We start from the raw sequence: 16,031 nt of genomic DNA, 5'->3' as shown, positions 1-16,031 counted from the left end.
AACTTTTTAAATGATAACATGTAATGAGTATATTACTATTTGAAATAAAGATATATTTTGAAGCTTTCAGTACTACAAATATTTATATTTGTAACCCATACAGACAAAAGCTCATTGAAGTCATTAATAAATTTTTAAGACTAAAGGGATCTGGAGACTAAAATTTCAGAAGCACTGTTGTATTTTTATCAAATGAAACATAATTTCTTCTAAACTCTACAGTAGGGTTTCATATCATCTTGTGGGGGTAGTCACTAAGTTGTGTCTGACTCTCGCAACCCCATGGACTGTAGCCTGTTAGGTTCCTCTGTCTGTGGGATTCTCCTGGCAAGATTACTGGAGGAGGTTGCCATTTCCTTCTCCAGGGGATCTTCCCAACCCAGGGATTGAACCCGGGTATCCTGCACTGCAGGCAGGGTCTTTACCAACTGAGCTATAAGGGAAGCCATCTTAGAGGATCTTAGAGGGTATGAAAAAAACTTTTTCTTAAGCATGTGACAATATTTTCTGAGCCATTTCTTTTCCAGTCGAGACTATTAGCATTTGAAAATAATTAAAAGGAGAATTTAAAATGTATTTTTATTTTCAGTTTACCATATTTAATTGGACTCATATGGCATTTCACTTTTTAAAACATTATCTTCCTGGGATTAAAGGTTCTGTAAAAATAAGAGAACATGAAAAAGCAGATATTCTATGGCTAGGGGCTCATATATTTTTTATTCATTTACTTATAAATCTCCTATGATGAGTTAAGAGATTTTGTTAATAAAGTTATAGAATTCATGAAGTTTTAATGAAAAGGAGAAAACATGGTTTGCTTTTCAGCCTTTATAGAAGAGAAAATGAAATATGGCTACATTTTCATAAAGGTTAATTTATACTAAATATTGCATATTGAATGCATTGGAGAAAAATATGATATTGATTTAATCACAAGACTGGATGCAACATAATAAGTAATGTCACTATTCACTAGCCTACTTAAATTCCTTTCATGGAATTTTGAGACAGTAATGAATAAATCAAAAAAGATGCCCTCACATACTGAATTAAATAAAGTCAATCTAAAATGACTAAAAAATGTGGATGAAGAGTTTAAAAATGGTACAATCTGTAAACAGATCATATATTTAATTGATAAACTGAAGAAACACACAGAGAAATAAAAAACCACCACCGAAGTGCTTAGCATATCTGAATTAGCTGCTTGTTACTATAATATTTCAAAACTGCCTAACTGGCTCAAAATTGTCTGTAAGTATTGCCCTGATTATGTTAAAAAACAAAGCAAAAAACCTCCTTATTTCTTTAAAACCAAAAGGCAATTTTATTCTTTCACTCATACTCATTTACTCTTACAACATTTACTGAGTAAATACCATAAATAAGGGTAATTGATGTGTTTTTACTAAAAAGGTACTAAATGCTTTGCAATGATTATTCCATTTCATCCTTAACATACTATGAGGCAGGTACTATTATAATCCCCATTCATTAGAGAAAACTGAAGTAAATTTCTCAAAGTTACGGGAGAAATATCAATAACCTCAGATATGCAGATGACACCACCCTTATGGCAGAAAGTGAAGAGGAACTAAAAAGCCTCTTGAGGAAAGTGAAAGAGGAGACTGAAAAAGTTGGCTTCAAGCTCAACATTCAGAAAACGAAGATCATGGCATTTGGTCCCATCACTTCATGGGAAACGGATGGGGAAACAGTGGAAACAGTGTCAGACTTTATTTTGGGGGCTCCAAAATCACTGCAGATGGTGATTGCAGCCATGAAATTAAAAGATGCTTACTCCTTGGAAGAAAAGTTATGACCAACCTAGATAGCATATTCAAAAGCAGAGACATTACTTTGCCAACAAAGGCTGTCTAGTCAAGGCTATGATTTTTCCAGTGGTCATGTATGGATGTTAGAGTTGGACTGTGAAGAAAGCTGAGCACCGAAGAATTGATGCTTTTGAACTGTGGTGTTGAAGAATACTCTTGAGAGTCCCTTGGACTGCAAGGAGATCCAACCAGTCCACTCTGAAGGAGATCAGCCCTGGGATTTCTTTCGAAGGAATGATGCTAAAGCTGAAGCTCCAGTACTTTGACCACCTCATGTGAAGAGTTGACTCATTGGAAAAGACTCTGATGCTGGGAGGGATTGGGGGCAGGAGAAGAAGGGGACGACAGAGGATGAGATGGCTGGATGGCATCACTGACTCGATGGACATGAGTCTGAGTGAACTCCGTGAGTTGATGGACAGGGAGGCCTGGCGTGCTGCGATTCATGGGGTTGCGAAGAGTCGGACACGACTAAGCGACTGAACTGAACTGACACAGTTACAGCAACAGACAGTTCTTACTCTGATCTGGCATTTATTACTGCTACACTCCAAGGTGGTGCTAGTGGTAAAAGAACCCACCTGCCAATGCAGGAGGCGTAAGAGATATGGGTTCGATCCCTGGGTCGGAAGATCCCTTGGAGGGGTATGACAACCCACTCCAGTATTTTGCCGGGAGACTCCCACGGATAAAGGAGCCTGGCAGGCTGCAGTCCATGGGGTGTCACAGAATTGGACACGACCAAAGTGAGTTAGCACACACATGTGCACTGCTATACTTAATTACGCCAGGAATTTCCTTTCACTGTTATTTAAGTCTTTAGAAGAGAATTTATTTTTAGAACTTTGGCTCTAAAAGAAATCAGAAATAATTTTTCTTTTAAAAATAATATCTTGTTGGTTTTTAATAAAAAAGTTGACCCCAGTAATAACAGAATTCAAAGGAAAACAACTAAGTCATAATACATATATTCTATTTTAAAAACAACGACGACAACGAAACTCTCTTAGATAGTGGTCTGGAATAGGTAGAAACCCATAAATGGAAATCTGTCTGCCTGATCACCTATGGAGAAAGCAGAAAATCCTGTGAGTTTTAAAACACTGCCTCGTCACAAGAATAAAGCAGACGTATCGGTACAGTAAGAGAAGTGCTACATCCATGCTCATGTCACATGTATGTTTATATTCCTGTACATGAAACACAGCCAAAGTGCACACTTTTGGCCAACCTACCTTGCCAGTGATTCGTTATATAGAATACAGTTCCTTAAGCAGGGATCCAATTAATCAAAAAATGAAGGTTGGGCAAATTATTAACATTTTACCTAGCCAAAGTAAACTATATAATATGAAAATGTTTAACAATCAAAAAAAAAAAAAAAACAAAACCACATAATCAGACAAATGAGAACCAAGGAATCTGGAAAAGCACTTAGTGACAGGCTATTTTGGGGGTACTTTGGCAAGTATATAATATAAAAATATATTTAAAATAAACTAAAAAAGTAAATAAAATACTTTTCTAAATTATCCAATCCCATAAAAATACATCAAAATTTGTTAACAAGATTCTTAAAACTAGGGACCTGAAATTAAGACAAAAATAACACAGAAACACATCAGAATGGGTTATTTGCTAACCCATTATGAGACAGACTTTCCCTTGTTGCCCATCAATAAATCAGGACAAACTATAAATAACACATTGCTACTATTTTGACAAAACTTCATTTTCCTAGCAGGGAAATTTTAGACTTATTTTAAATTTTAAGAAACAGAAGGTTTAAAAAAAACACAAAACCTTGAGCTAAATCATAACTAATTCATTTCTCTAGCTTGTCACAGCCTTCTCTGAGTTAAAAAAAGAATATTTAAACATTGAGTTTATAAAAAAAAAGAGACAAGATTTTGCATTACTATCTCTAAATCTGAGAACCTAAGTTGCTTGTCTTTTAGTCACCTGCTTAACTTAAAATATGTCTCAACCCTCTAATTTCACTGAAAATGTATTTTGAAATTTTAAGTAGTTCTGATTATTGAAATAATAGCTACATAGCTGGGAGATTTTTTCAGTTTAAATATTTCCCTATAAATTAGCTTTTCTAATGATAATTCATCCATGAACTCAGAAAATGGACTCTGAGAAACAGCAGGCCCTGGCCAGGTAACATGCTAATTCAGGCCTATGAACATCTTAGACTGTCACCCTGTAAGCTAGGTGCCTTCTCACTGCGGGGCTGCACCAGCTACACAGGGCCTGGTATACAGCTGACCTTGAATTAACTGCTGGATTTACTTCTTGCATAAAATATATGATAACTTCAAAAACTTGAGACTCATTTTAACTATTTACTTTTTTTAAAGTTAAGACAAAGATTTCTAAACCGTGTGACTATTTCCATCTGTTTTCACAGGCCAATGCATCCGGAAGATGCACCGGAACCAGTTTTGTAAGGAATACACATGTCAACTCTTCAAATAAAGGAAATACATTGCTGAAATATATATTCCTCTTCAGTTGGAATGTACTTAGCCGTCCCTAACAGGTAAGGTCTACAAAGTAGCTTGACATAAAAAATTTAATGTGATTGTCCCCATTATGACAATTATTGAGTAGATGATTGGCAAGGAAGTAATAAAAAAAGTTTTAAACATATTATAAAATATAATCTATCAGACTAGTATAATTTACTGCTGTAAATATTTAAAATAAAATTTATAACATATTTAAAGGCAACTTAATTATTCTTAAATTTAAATATAATTTTTAAAGGATTTTACTTACTTGTTTGCACCTAAAAAGTAACTACTTTGGTGTCCTTGTCCATATTCTAGTTGTAGATCCTAATGGTACAAAATAAAATATTTAGCAAAACGGTTGTAGATCACAAATCATGATACTATAATAAATATTATTTAAAAAGAGAAACCTCAGACTTCAAATAAATCTGTATTGCTATATGTTCTTAAAAAGGAGGCAAGGTAGGACTTCCAAAAATAAAAGATTTTGGAAGTTTGTAGTCTTTCTTTATACATTTTATGATTTAAGTTACCAAAAATATTCTGGCAACTAGTTTGAATAATATATGCAAGCTTCATTTACGGTCACTGCTACTATAATTAACATTTGTGAAAACAAGTTTTTGGAAAAAAAAAAAAAAGCTTAAATAAGGTATTTATGCTCAAGCTATAATGAAGCAAAAACGATTACAAAAGAGAACAAGCAACAAAAATCTTGATTTGACTTTGTAAATAAGATCTGGATTCATTATGTATACACACACATTCATATACTTCTACTACTGCCTCAACAGGTAATAATTTTTTAAAGATTAAAAAATAAGGTGCTTTTTTAAAGTAAATTATACATGTGAACTTGTACAAGATTATAAACTGCCCTTAAGGACTTTTAATACTTTTGTGAGTTACACAGCAAAACTTCTTGTGATTATTATTAAGGTAGTTCAACTATTTAAACAGTTCCACTGAACGCTGCAAGTTGTAGAGTTAAGAGCTGAAATATAAAGGGAATAATAATAAGTGTGCTCGACTCAGATGCCTTCTTGAGGAAAAAGTGCCTTCCAACAACTATGGAAAGTACAAAGTTTCATTTTCTCCCACGGTATTTCAAGCACTGTTTTAATGATTAAGGGGGGAATATTTCACATTTTAAATGAATGTTATTTTCATCAGAATACATTAGTGTACTCAAAGTGCTTTCTAATTTTACAAGATATTGCCAGAGCACAATGAGGACTTAATGCAAAAATTACTTTCTTGGAGCAGCCTTCCAAGACTGTCCAGGAAGATAGGTGGGACCTTCTTCATGACTCCACAGTATTTAACACATATGTCTCCTTTAGCATTTACACTGCCTTTCATTAATTTATTTATAAGTCTATAAAAATAATAGCCAGGCTGTAAAACTCCTCGAACATAGGAAAATTGTTAAATCCATCTTTTTTCCCTATAGCCTAGGGTCTAGCATAGTACCTGGCACACAGTAATTAGGCCCTAAATAAATGCTTTTTCAAATGCCATTTGTTTATTTTCCTGTTAATAACTAATATTCAGCCTTGTTAGGATATACATAGATCACATAAATATTAAGCTGAGAAATATGAGACTTCTAAGCAATACATCACATTTAAGTGAAAAGCATTTTAACATTTAAATACTCTAAGACCTGTCCAAAAAAAATCTGATGAAAATAAAAGTCAAAAGCCTGGTTTAGACAAACTCAAATTTTGTCTTCTTCAATAATTGTGTTTTTCCATGCATAATATATGTACTTACCACTGACAGAAAAGATAATATATCATCAAAAAAAAAGATTAGTGAACTGTCACACTGGTATCACATAAAATCCTAATGAAAATGGATACTTGTTCTCTTTAATTTGTAATGATATATTTTAATAGGATGAAATCACTACTATCATTAGACCATCACACAATTATTATGCTGTACTATTTAAGTGGTCATGTTACATAGGAACTTTTAAGCTTTGGTATTTAGAAGAGAAAAATACTAATATCAATGCATACCTTATTGAATTCAAGTTTATTTTCTTTAGCTACAAGTAACTGGGCCCTTCTAAAAGCCAGACCAGCAACCTCTTTAGCCAATACAATCTCTTAAGCCTTTAATCAAATGACAGCTTTCAAAAGCACACATTCGTGCAGAGGGGCCATGGCTTGTATCATATAAATATAGATAGGTCCTAAGAATAGCTAGCTCATCTGCTATATGACAATTACCAGGTCAATGATGATAACTTAAAAAAAATCAACTGAGATATTCAGAAAGGTAAGAGAAGAATTTAAAATAACTAATGAAATATTCTAATAGAAAATGGAGCCTAAGTTCACATACAGAATAACACTCAGGCTGGGGAGAATCTGTTGATAGATCCAAGTCTGATGATTAAATGTGCCATGTATTAAGCCCTACCAGGAAAGCTAAAACTGAAAGGGTTTCATTCTTTAGTAATTCCTTCTCTGTAAATCAAGTTATGTTTTAGCATCCAAAGTGGGGGGGAAATGTGCTGGGCATGTCATCAAGTAAAAGGACTACACTAAGTTCTAATAATCAGTTAATCTTGTTTAACTCAGCTATTATTCACCAAGCACTTATTAAATGGCAGGAATTCAGATAGCAAATCAGATAAGAAAAATGAGAAGAAATAAAAAGGAAAGGAAGAAAAGTGAAGCTTGGGCAAAGTTAGCAGTCATTCATGTATCTTTAGGGCAGTCTTGACTGATCTAGAAAGCCTTCCAATGGGACCTGGAAGCTATTCTGAATAGAAAAATGCTACCAACACTTTTGGCAAAACACTCAAATTAACCCTATAAAATGACAATAAAATAAGCTCATTCTTTATAAGCTAAATAATATATCTGAACATGCCTAGATAGACATAAAAAATTCAGTAGCATAAATCAGGCATCAACTTATTAACGAATGACAGTGTAAACACTGTCATTTTTGTAAACAAAAAAGCCAACCAACATAGATTGAAAACATGCAACAGCCCAGAACAGATTCAAACTGAAAATTCAGCAAAAACTTTAAGATGGTTAACCTAGTCCCAATTAAAATATCTTTTGGGGTCAGAAAGTCCTAAGTGTTTTAATGAATAGGGGAAAACTTCTGAACTAGGATAAAGGCTCTAAGAAAACAAGGGCCTTGCAAGAACTGAAAATAAACGGAGGATATGATGCAGAACACTGGAAAAGGAGACTATATGACCAAGAAAATCTTATTTTTTTTTTAACTTAGCTGGAGATTACTAAGTCTATCTATAACTGATGAGGAAACAGCAGGAAGTCAAAAGAATTACTACACTTAGCTACAAAAACACAAAAGAAATACTTTAGCAATATATTTTAGCCAAGAAAATAGAAAATAGAATTTTTTTTCTCATCAAAAAAATGAGAAAATATGGTGCATAAGTAAAGTGTTAGGAAATATTTTTTAATATGGTAGACAATTTACATATGTAAAAGGGACTGAACTGTAGATAAATCTTGTTTCTTAAAAAAGAAAAGCAAGTAGGGTTGGAACACTGATTAATAAAAGCAGAAGACAGGATGCAAACTGAATAAATATGGAATGAACATCAGTGGGTTATTATTTTCTCTTTTTAATTTTGTTGAAGTATATTTGAAACAGGTTAGGTGTGATTTTCCAGCTAATGCCCTATCATCATGCAGTTATAAAATGAGTCCTCCCTAGAAACTGTCTTCATATACAAAAGGTAAGAAATGTGACCACACAACATAACTTTATAGTAAGTAAGAGTTTAACAGATTTAAAATGAACACAGCTGATCTGTTCCCATAGTAAATTTATTTATAGACTTTATTCAATTTTGACTTAATTCTGAGGCAATCTTATAGCTCAGTTGGTAAAGAATCCGCCTGCAATGCAGGAGACCCATGTTCTCCAGAGCAATGATTATGTTACTGCTGATGTTCCTCCACAGCAATTAACACAGTGTTCCACATATACAGCTGACCCTGAACAGCAATGGGTTTAGACTGTAAGCATGTGTCCTCAGTTGCTCCAGTTGTGTCCAACTCTGTGTGACTCTATCGGCTGTAACCTGCCAAACTCATCTGTCCATGGGATTCTCCAGGCAAGAATACTGGAGTGGGTTGCCATGCCCTCCTCCAGGGGATCTATCAGAGCCAGGAATCAAACCTCTGTCTCTTCAGTTCAGTTCAGTTCAGTCCAGTCACTCAGTCGTGTCCGACTCTTTGCGACCCCATCTACCGCAGCATGCCAGGCATCCCTGTCCAACACCAACTCCTGAAGTTTACCCAAACTCAAGTCCACTGAGTCAGTGATGCCATCCAACCATCTCATCCTCTGTTATCCCCTTCTCCTCCTGCCTTCAGTCTTTCCCAACATCACAGTCTTTTCAAATGAGTCAGCTCTGCATCAGGTGGCTAAAGAGCGGAGTTTCAGCTTCAGCATCAGTCCTTCCAATTAACAACCAGGATTGATCTCCTTTAGGATGGACTGGTTGGATCTCCTTGCAGTCCAAGGGACTCTCAAGAGTCTTTTCCAATACCACAGTCCAAAAGTATCAATTCTTTGGCGCTGAGCTTTCTTTATACTTCAACTGTCACATCCATACATGACCACTGGAAAAACCATAGCCTTGACTAGACGGACCTTTGTTGGTAAAAAAATCTTCTCTGCTTTTCAATATGCTATCTAGGTTGGTCATAACTTTCCTTCCAAGGAGTAAGCATCTTTTAATTTCATGGCTGCAGTCACCATCTGCAGTGATTTTGGAGCCCAAAAAATAAATTCAGCCACTGTTGCCCCATCTATTTGCCATGAAGTGATGGGACCAGATGCCATGATCTTTGTTTTCTGAATGTTGAGCTTGAAGCCAACTTTTTCACTCTCCTCTTTCACGTTCATCAAGAGGCTTTTTGGTTCCTCTTCACTTTCTGCCATAAGGGTGGTGTCATCTGCATATCTGAGGTTATTGATATTTCTCCCAGCAATCTTGATTCCACCTTGTGCTTCTTCCAGCCCAATGCTTCTCATGATCTACTCTGCAGATAATTAAAATAAGCAGGTGACAATACACAGCCTTGACGTACTCCTTTTCCTATTTGGAGCCAGTCTGTTGTTCCATGTCCAGATCTAACTGTTGCTTCCTGACCTGCATACAGAATTCTCAAGAGGCAGGTCAGGTGGTCTGGTATGCCCATCTCCTTCAGAATTTTCCACAGTTTATTGTGATTCACACAGTCAAAGGCTTTGGCATAGTCAATAAAGCAGAGACAGATGTTTTTCTGGAACTCTCATGCTTTTCGATGATCCAGCAGATGTTGGCAATTTGATCTCTGGTTCCTCTGCCTTTTCTAAATCCAGCTTGAACATCTGGAAGTTCACAGTTCATGTACTGTTGAAGCCTGGCTTAGAGAATTTTGAGCATTACTTTACTAACATGTGAGATGAGTGCGATTGTGTGGTAGTCTGAGCATTCTTTGGCCCTGCCTTTCTTTGGGATTGGAATGCAATCCTTTTCCAGTCCTGTGGCCACTGCTGAGTTTTCCAAATATGCTGACATACTGAGTGCAGCACTTTCAGAGCATCATCTTCCAGGATTTGAAATAGCTCAACTGGAATTCTATCACCTCCACTAGCTTTGTTCGTAGTGATGCTTTCTAAGGCCCACTTGACTTCACATTCTAGGATGTCTGGCTCTAGGTGAGTGATCACACAGTCGTGGTTATCTGGGTCATGAAGATCTTTTTTGTATAGTTCTGTGTATTCTTGCCACCTCTTCTTAATATGTTCTGCTTCTTTTAGGTCCATACCATTTCTGTCCTTTATTGAGCCCATCTTTGCATGAAATGTTCCCTTGGTATCTCTAATTTTCTTGAAGAGATCTCTAGTCTTTCCTATTTTATTGTTTTTCTCTATTTCTTTGCACTGATTACCCAGGAAGGTTTTCTTTATCTCTCCTTGCTATTCTTTGGCACTCTGCATTCAAATGGGTGTATCTTTCCTTTTCTCCTTCGCTTTTTGCTTCTCTTCTTTTCACTGATATTTGTAAGGGCTCTTTAGACAGCCATTTTGCTTTTTGCTTTTCTTCTTCTTGGGCATGGTCTTGATCCCTGTACAATGTCACGAACCTCCGTCCATAGTTCGTCAGGCACTCTGTCTGTCAGATCTAGTCTCTTACATCTCCTGCATGGCAGCCAGGTTCTTTACCACTAGCGCCACGTGGATGCATCCAGTTAATATGTTGACTTTTTTTCAGTAAGTACATACTACAATACCACATGATACGCTGTTGGCTGAACCCGAAAACACAGCAGCACAGTACGCCCAACTTTACAGTTATACTCCAACCTTTGACTGCTGGTATCCCTTCAAGGGTCAACTGTAAATACCTTTCAATATATTTTCCCTGGTATATGGGCTAAAATGCCTAGTACAACTAGGAAGATCAGTAGTAGCTGAACAGATGTGTAATATATTCTTTTAACATAAAAATAGCATCTTGTAGATGGGATATATCCATTTATATGGTTATGGGCAAAACTCTAACTATTATCGAGTTTTGCTGAGCTTTTTACTTTGCTTTTTTAACTCAGGCATGTTTCAAAATTTAAAGACTTTTTTTTTACTAACAATGCTAAAATCAAGTTTTCTTCTTTTTGTTTCATATATTTCATATATATTTCACATATTAAGATTGCCTGATTAAAAAATCCTCTATTAGAGTAATGAAAATTGAGGTATAATAATATTCTGAATTCATTTACAAAAACCATAAGATGAAAATACTTGCAACCAGAAATCACTGATGACAAGTAAGGTGGTGAGGTCTTTAAGAGGGTAAATGCTTCTTTTCGGTCATAAAAGATTTAGGGCCATCATCTTGGTGCCAATACTCTACTAAGATAACAGCCAGACATTTTGGGTCCATCAGGTTTTTCGTGGCCAGCAATAAGTATTTGTTAAGAGTTGAAATCCTGTTCACAGTGCTAAGAACTAGGAAAGCAGGAGACTGAAATAATTATGACTACTTCACACCAAAAAACAAACACACTGGTGCGAAAAAACACATGCACCTCAAAGTTCACAGCAGCACTGTTTACAACGTCAGAACATGGAAGCGACCCAAGTGCCCATCAACAAAAGATGTGGTATGTACACACAATGAAGTAATGCTCAGTCATAACAAATGAAATATTGCCATTTGCATCAACGCGGACGAGCCTATAGAATATTATGCCTAGTCTATGCAGAATCTAAAAAATAATACAAATTAATCTATTTACAAAACAGAAACAGACTCACAGACACAGAAAATAAACTTATAGTTACCAAAAGGGAGAGAGCAGGAGGAGAGAAAAATAGAAGTAGGGGATTAACTGATACAAACTACTAAATATAAAACAGACAAGCAACAAGGGTTTGCTGTATAACACAGGGAATTATACCTGGTATCTTGTAACAACCTATAATGGAATATAATCTTTATAAAAAAGCCTGAATCACTATGTGACACACCAGAAACTAAAGGAATACTATAAATCAACTATACTTCAGTAAAACATACACTCAGAAAATAACAAGCATTGACGATGTGTAGAAAATTGGAACCCTTGTGCACCGCTGGTGGGACTGTAATGATGCAGCTGCTATAGAAAACAGTACGTTAATTCCCCCCCAAAATCGAGCATAGAATTAACACATGATCCAGCAACCACCCTTCCAGTTATATGCCCAAAAGAACTAAAAGCAGAAACCTGACAGATTTTTGTATATCCAGGTTCACAGGGGCAGCATTATGCACAATAGAGTCCATTGATGGATTAATGGATAAACAACACGTGCTGTATATACAATGAAATATTATTCAGACTTAAGAAATTCTGATACATGCTACAATATAGATAAACCTTGAAGATGTTATGACATTATGCCAAGTGAAGTGAGCCAGTTACCTCACTTATATTATTTGTAACAAAAGGACAAATAATGCATGATTCCACTTACATGGAATACAGAATACACTTACACAGAGTCAATAAACACTCAAAGACATAGAAAATAGAATGGCAACTGCCAGGGGCTGGGGATGGGGGAATGGGAGTGTATCAGTAAGAGCGAATTTTTAAAGGTTGATTTTATAAATGGTAGGATATGACAAATACTTCATTCATTCCTCTTCTTCCAGAACTATCCACAAGCTGAATGGCTCTAAAGCTTTTCTCTTTCACAAGACCCCCTTGTCAACTGCCCCCACTACCATAACATAAGGGGTGTGGGAGGTAGTTCGAGGGAAGAGAGCCATGATAACTCACTCAAGTTACTAGGTGAGTTACACACAGGGCAGAGAAAAAGACTGTAACTCTAAAATGGTTTCTCGTTTTGTTTGTTTTCCTGGAGAATATATTTTTTATTTTTGAGTCTGCGGGCTTTTATTTCCACAACAAATTCCACTGTCATTCTAGCGTACATATGCCTAATTTTAAAGAAAATTTCTACCCACAAATCACTGGCAGTGTTGTCTTCAGACATTCCATCTCACCTGTCCCCTCAGATGATTAATTCTGGCCTCATGTCTTCTGGCCTCTCTGGGCCATTTACTGACTCTTCCAGTTGGGAAGATCCCCTGGAGAAGGAAATGGCAACCCACTCCAGTACTCCTGCCTGGAAAATTCCATGGACTGAGGAGCCTGGTAGGCTGCAGTCCGTGGGATCACAGAGTCGGACACGACTGAGCGACTTCAGTTTCAGCTCCCAGTGTTTCAGCTGCTTGTTCCCTACCTCCAGTGTGGTTCTACCTCTGACCGCCAGAACAGGCATCACTGCTGTGGTGACTAGTTTCCTGCGCGTTCTTTCTTCAGACCTAACTGGGGAACACATGCAATCTCATGGTTTCATCTATCATTTCCTCTTTGATGACATGAACCTTCCTTTTCTGAGCTAATCTCACCATCAGTAGTAGTAATATAACCACTCCATAATTTCAGCTCTTTATCTGAAAACTGTGTCAATGACTGTTCCCACATTCATTCCCATGAAACACAGGAGTCATTTATTCATTTTCTTCCTGAAAAACAGAATGATTCCTACACAATACTGAAATCAGACTTTTAGTTCCTGCCACAAACCAGATGAATCCCATCGACCCCAAAGCTTTTCTCCTTCTTTGATTCCATAGTGCCTATTATAGGTTAGACTCTCCTCAACAACAGTCACCACCAGAAGAAACTCTGGCAGCGCACTACACATTGTGTTGCAGAGCTAAGAGTTTACATGTTCAAGTACTTCCCACCTATCAAGACAGCAACTTTCCTAAAAGGGAAACTATATTTTAAGTCTCTTTTATGTTCTATAAATGTTATTTGGCATAGATTTAGAAATTTTTATAAAGAATTGTTTAAACTAACCAGAACTAAAACAGGTATGAGAGGAAGGAAAGAGGAGGAAAATTCAATTGAAAAGGCAGAGAAGCAGATCAAGAAGTAAATGCTGAGGCAACTCGGGGCCCTGGCCAGCCGCAAAAATTGAAAAAACTACTTAATAACAACTATTAAAAGTACTATTTATTTAATATTTGCTAGGGTTAATTTCTCATCTTTTCTTACCTAATGGTAAGATAGTCTTAGTATTTAAAACTTCAGGGAGTCCTTATAACCCAAATTCTGGCCTGAGAAAACTGGATATTACATAATATTACAAAGTTAAAATTTCATCTGAGATGGATTTCATTGTTAATTAGGGATAATTTATTTTTAAAAATTATATATATATTTTATTTTTGTAATATATGGATATGTATATATATACATGGATGGTTTATAGTTCACTAAAACAAGTCACACCATTCACACTGGGCATGTTTATAGGGAAATGTAATATCTAAAGAAAAAATTTATATCTGAGTGAGAAAAAAATGTTTTTATAACAAATAAAAAAATTAATTTTTACTGTAACATTATAGTATCTTTGAGTAAATACGTTTACCTTGTAGAAAAAATTGCTATAATCCTTAATATATGGTAGGTTGCTTACTGGCAGGAATTTATAAAACAATGGTTAAACTGATTCATTAAAACAGAACAAAATGGTTGATTAAAAAAAACCCTAAAAACAATTAAGACTAAAACAATGCTGATAAAGAAAATCAGAAGATGAGAAATACCAGATTAGATCTTGCAGTGTAGTATATTTCTTCTGAACTGTCCAAAAAACCATCACTGTCGGGCTGTTCAGCAGAGACCAAAAAACCCAGGTTATTTACACTCAAACTAAAAGCCACAAATTCACAAAGGGAGACTTTCACAAGGGAATTAACTCAGTCCTGCTAACATCATTTTATTAAGGTGAATGCAAAGTCAAATCCAATTAAGCAGCTTCTAAAAAAGCAGTAGTGCAACAACTCTGCTATATAATACAGTTACTAAATTAGTACAGAACTTAAATACATGCAGTGCTAACTTAAAAAGAGAAGCAGAAAATAACAACTGGCATTTATAAACGTCATGATTTACCTTCTTCATCCTCTCTATAAAGGTCAGGCTGAGTACTATAACATGATCATGTTAAGAATTTTTCTTTTAACATTCTTAACATGTTAAGAATTTTTCTGCCATGCTGGTATACTGAGAACAACTCTTTAGATTAAAAGCTAAAGACTCTCTTTGTATGCCGTTATTCAGGTGGATTACCTTAAAATAAGCATTAAATTTAAGAAGAAAGTTCCCACTTCAGTCCTGAGCATTCATTAAGTTACTTTCTTCTCATTATTAAGCAGGAAAGGGAAAAAAAAAATGAAACATAAAATCTGGAACTTTGGTTAAGTAATTTCATTAAGACTGATTTTGTTTTTAAGTCTCATTTTTTATTCCTCTGTAGACTATTAACATCTCAAATGTTTGCACAGCATTTTGCTTCCGAGATTACACTTAATATTTTAATCATATATCTGGAAAGCAGTATATAAAAAATTAACAAAGAAGAATCATGAAAAGAACATTTTAGAAATCTTTAAATAAATGATAAACTTAATCTGCTATGTACACCTAGTCTCTCCTGAATTTCAGTTACTCCAAGGAGACTGGATTCTGCCTTGATGTTTAGAAAAGTGGCTGACACTCTTAAAAAGCTGCCCATAAATTTAATGAGAAGAGGTATTAATACTATCACTGGTCCAAAATTCTATTTTAAGACTGTAGCATTTATCCTAATAAATATATCTGCAAAAAGCCCCCTCAAAAATTGCAAAGCAAAAAGAAAAAAGGAAAAAAATCATTAAAAAACATTTAAACAGAGAATGGTACAGAACTAAGTTTCTCCTAAAGTAATTTTGAAAATATTTAATCTCAGCAACACAGATTTATTTATTTTGAATTTTAGAATTACTTACCTTTTTATCTCCCCAAAGGCTTATAAAATTTTACTAACTAGCTTTTGTAGTCAGTGCCAACAAATCAGAAAGACTAATTAAAACATTTATTTTCAGTGTTAAGATTCCAAGATTACACTACTTACAAGTTCATGATGTGGTTCTGTCTCCTTCCTTAAGGGTGGGTCAAATTTTACTTGGCCAACTAAAAAAGATAAAAAGTAAAGCTGTGATCTGTTTCAACATTCTCAATAATAATTTAAAAGGTTACTCCATAGAAAAACAAATTTAATC

General features: G+C 35.3%; 1 protein-coding gene across 8 annotated transcripts in view; it reads right to left on the bottom strand.

Annotated features, from left to right (window-relative positions):
- MAP4K3 (mitogen-activated protein kinase kinase kinase kinase 3) overlaps positions 1 to 16,031 on the bottom strand; it is a 188,464-nt gene that overhangs the window by 40,539 nt on the left and 131,894 nt on the right. For 6 of the 8 annotated variants that reach the window (XM_027966908.3, XM_027966909.3, XM_060412247.1 and 3 more), the window contains 3 exons: positions 15,884 to 15,942; positions 14,535 to 14,597; positions 4,626 to 4,684 (listed from right to left, as the gene is read on the bottom strand). In XM_027966908.3, coding sequence (XP_027822709.1) covers positions 4,626 to 4,684; positions 14,535 to 14,597; positions 15,884 to 15,942 — 181 coding nt within the window. The remainder of the gene's footprint in view (positions 1 to 4,625; positions 4,685 to 14,534; positions 14,598 to 15,883; positions 15,943 to 16,031) is intronic. The other 2 variants (XM_027966910.3, XM_027966911.3) reach the window with 1 other exon arrangement.

This window comes from Ovis aries, chromosome 3, assembly GCF_016772045.2.
Source record: "Ovis aries strain OAR_USU_Benz2616 breed Rambouillet chromosome 3, ARS-UI_Ramb_v3.0, whole genome shotgun sequence".
NCBI lineage: Eukaryota > Metazoa > Chordata > Mammalia > Artiodactyla > Bovidae > Ovis > Ovis aries.
Note: the sequence above shows the minus strand (reverse complement) of the source record. Positions and strands in the feature narration are given on the sequence as shown.